This window comes from Leptidea sinapis, chromosome 1, assembly GCF_905404315.1.
Source record: "Leptidea sinapis chromosome 1, ilLepSina1.1, whole genome shotgun sequence".
NCBI lineage: Eukaryota > Metazoa > Arthropoda > Insecta > Lepidoptera > Pieridae > Leptidea > Leptidea sinapis.
In genome coordinates, this window is record NC_066265.1 from 24,955,888 (window position 1) to 24,957,976 (window position 2,089).

General features: G+C 34.8%; 1 protein-coding gene across 1 annotated transcript; it reads right to left on the reverse strand.

Moving 5' to 3' along the window:
* Positions 1-611: 611 nt before the first annotated feature.
* Positions 612-1,559, reverse strand: LOC126964996 (uncharacterized). Its single transcript, XM_050808392.1, has one exon. The coding sequence runs from the start codon at positions 1,557-1,559 to the stop codon at positions 612-614; it is 948 nt and encodes a 315-aa protein (XP_050664349.1).
* Between the last annotated feature and the right edge of the window lie 530 nt (positions 1,560-2,089).

A 2,089-nucleotide genomic window follows, 5' to 3' on the forward strand; every position in this document is an offset into this window, starting at 1 on the left:
TCATAGTCGCAAGATAGCATATTGAGTCTTAATTCAGAAAGTTTGGTTTTAAGCCCTCCACAGTTTTGGTAAAGTATAGTAAGGTTATTTGAGTTCATTTTTTAACAAGTATATCATTTTCATAAATATTTTTAATTAATAATAATACGTTAACAATTCTTTTCAGTAGATAGTGTGCGTGTTCCTCCATGTGGTGAATAATTATTATAATATATGAATCAAATGTTTCTAATACAGTACATGATGTGTAGATAATTTTAAAATATTGTGACAATAACAACCTTATAATAATAAAATTAAAACATAAATTAAACACCGTAAAAAAGGAAGTTTAGTTGTAAAAGCGTACATAAATTAGTATCCCGCGACATAAAGTGAATTCTAATAAATAAAATTTTTTATCAAATTTCTTTCAGCTGATGTACATAAGCAAAACATGAAATCATATTTAAGCTTAAGTAACCGTGTATCGTCATCACCTGAGTCTTTCCATAGCATATATATATAATTTTAAGTAATATAAAGAACAAAATGTAATAGTTTGCAGTGACGACAAAAAACAAGAGATATAAAAGGTCTACCAATAAACATGTGATAATAATTTGTAGGAGTCATGATATTTTGGCTAAATCATCAACGCATCGCACATGAATTATCCTTGAATCATCTTTCTTACGTAGTAATATATTACTATTTCTTACCCATACATATTTATAACCCTTCTCCTTAGCTAATGTGCGAGTCTTACTAAAAAGAATTTTGTTTTTAAGAGTTAGGTGTTCGTTTATAAAGAAGCGGGAATTGGTGGTGGAAACGGCCGCGGCGGCACTTGTTGGTGTGCCAAACAGTTGAGCGGTCGTAAGTGACCTTCGCGATCGCGCGGCACCGATTAGGTCGTCACGTTGCCGTCGAGTTGTCAGTTGCAATATAATGTTCTTGGGGCGGGTCGTGGGTAGGCCTGGAGTCACGCGGTGCACGTTCCTAATATCACTATGATTCAACTCGACGCCTAGGAGCTTACTAATTTCTAACGACAATTGTATTAGATTTTCGCCTTTCCGCTCTGGTATGCTTTGTATCTCGACGTTACAGCTACGAGAAGCCTGGTCGAGCTCATCAAACTTTGTCGTCAGTAAATGTAGGTCTGTGCGAAGCGCGTTATTTTCTTCCTTCATATCACTACCTAATGCTTCATTTGAATGAAATGAGTGATCCCTCTCCAGTTGCGATAACCGTTCATCCCAAGAGTCCATACGCTGCTCGAGCTTGTTAATATTATCTCGAAGTGCTTTAGAAACTTCCAAAACAGCCGAGCTGATGTCTTCACGCAGTTGCTGCCTGAATCTCGCCAATTTAGTGTCTATGTATCGGGTGAGAGTCTCGGTGTCAACATTCAAAACCGATGACGATATTATTCCTCCTTTAGGTGAGATGGATGTAGGAGAACTAGTATTCTTTTTACCCTTGCATGTAGGACACTTCCATTTAATTTTGTTCATGGGTAATATCTTTTTGAAGTCCGTTTCAGTAAGTTCCACGCAGTAATAATGTGTACTCATACTACATAAAGAGAATTTAATAGTATCCTTGTCGTTAAGATTTTTTAAACATTTAAAGCAATCCATGTCCAAATATTCATGGTGACTGTTTATTTGTAGAAAAGCCTCGAAATACTTTTTCGTGAAATATTGTTCATGTATATCAAATATAAACTTTGAGGGTAAGTTAAAATAAAAACGCCACGCAAGATTTGTCGTCGCTTATACGTTTTGTTTGTGTTGACACTTTATACGAATTATAAAGTAAAATAAATGATTAAAAACACAGAGCCTGTTTATATATAGATATTTCACAGAATAATTGTAGGTGAATGATTGCACTTGTGTTTTTATCACTAAAAACTCGTAGTTATCACTTTAACTGAATTATTTTTAATTTACTGGTTGATCGCAATGTTTCGTGTGTGAGCGCGCGTTAATTACTGATCAACTGTAAAGTAGTAGTAGTCCTGTAGATGAAGACACAACCTGAGAGTTGAACAAAGCAAACAAGATTTTGTAACGAGGCGTTTTTCATTATAAAGATGGAT

Bases quoted from the DNA above. Each gene is read 5' to 3' on its own strand.
- LOC126964996 (XM_050808392.1), bottom strand. From the start codon at position 1,559: ATGAGTACACATTATTACTGCGTGGAACTTACTGAAACGGACTTCAAA.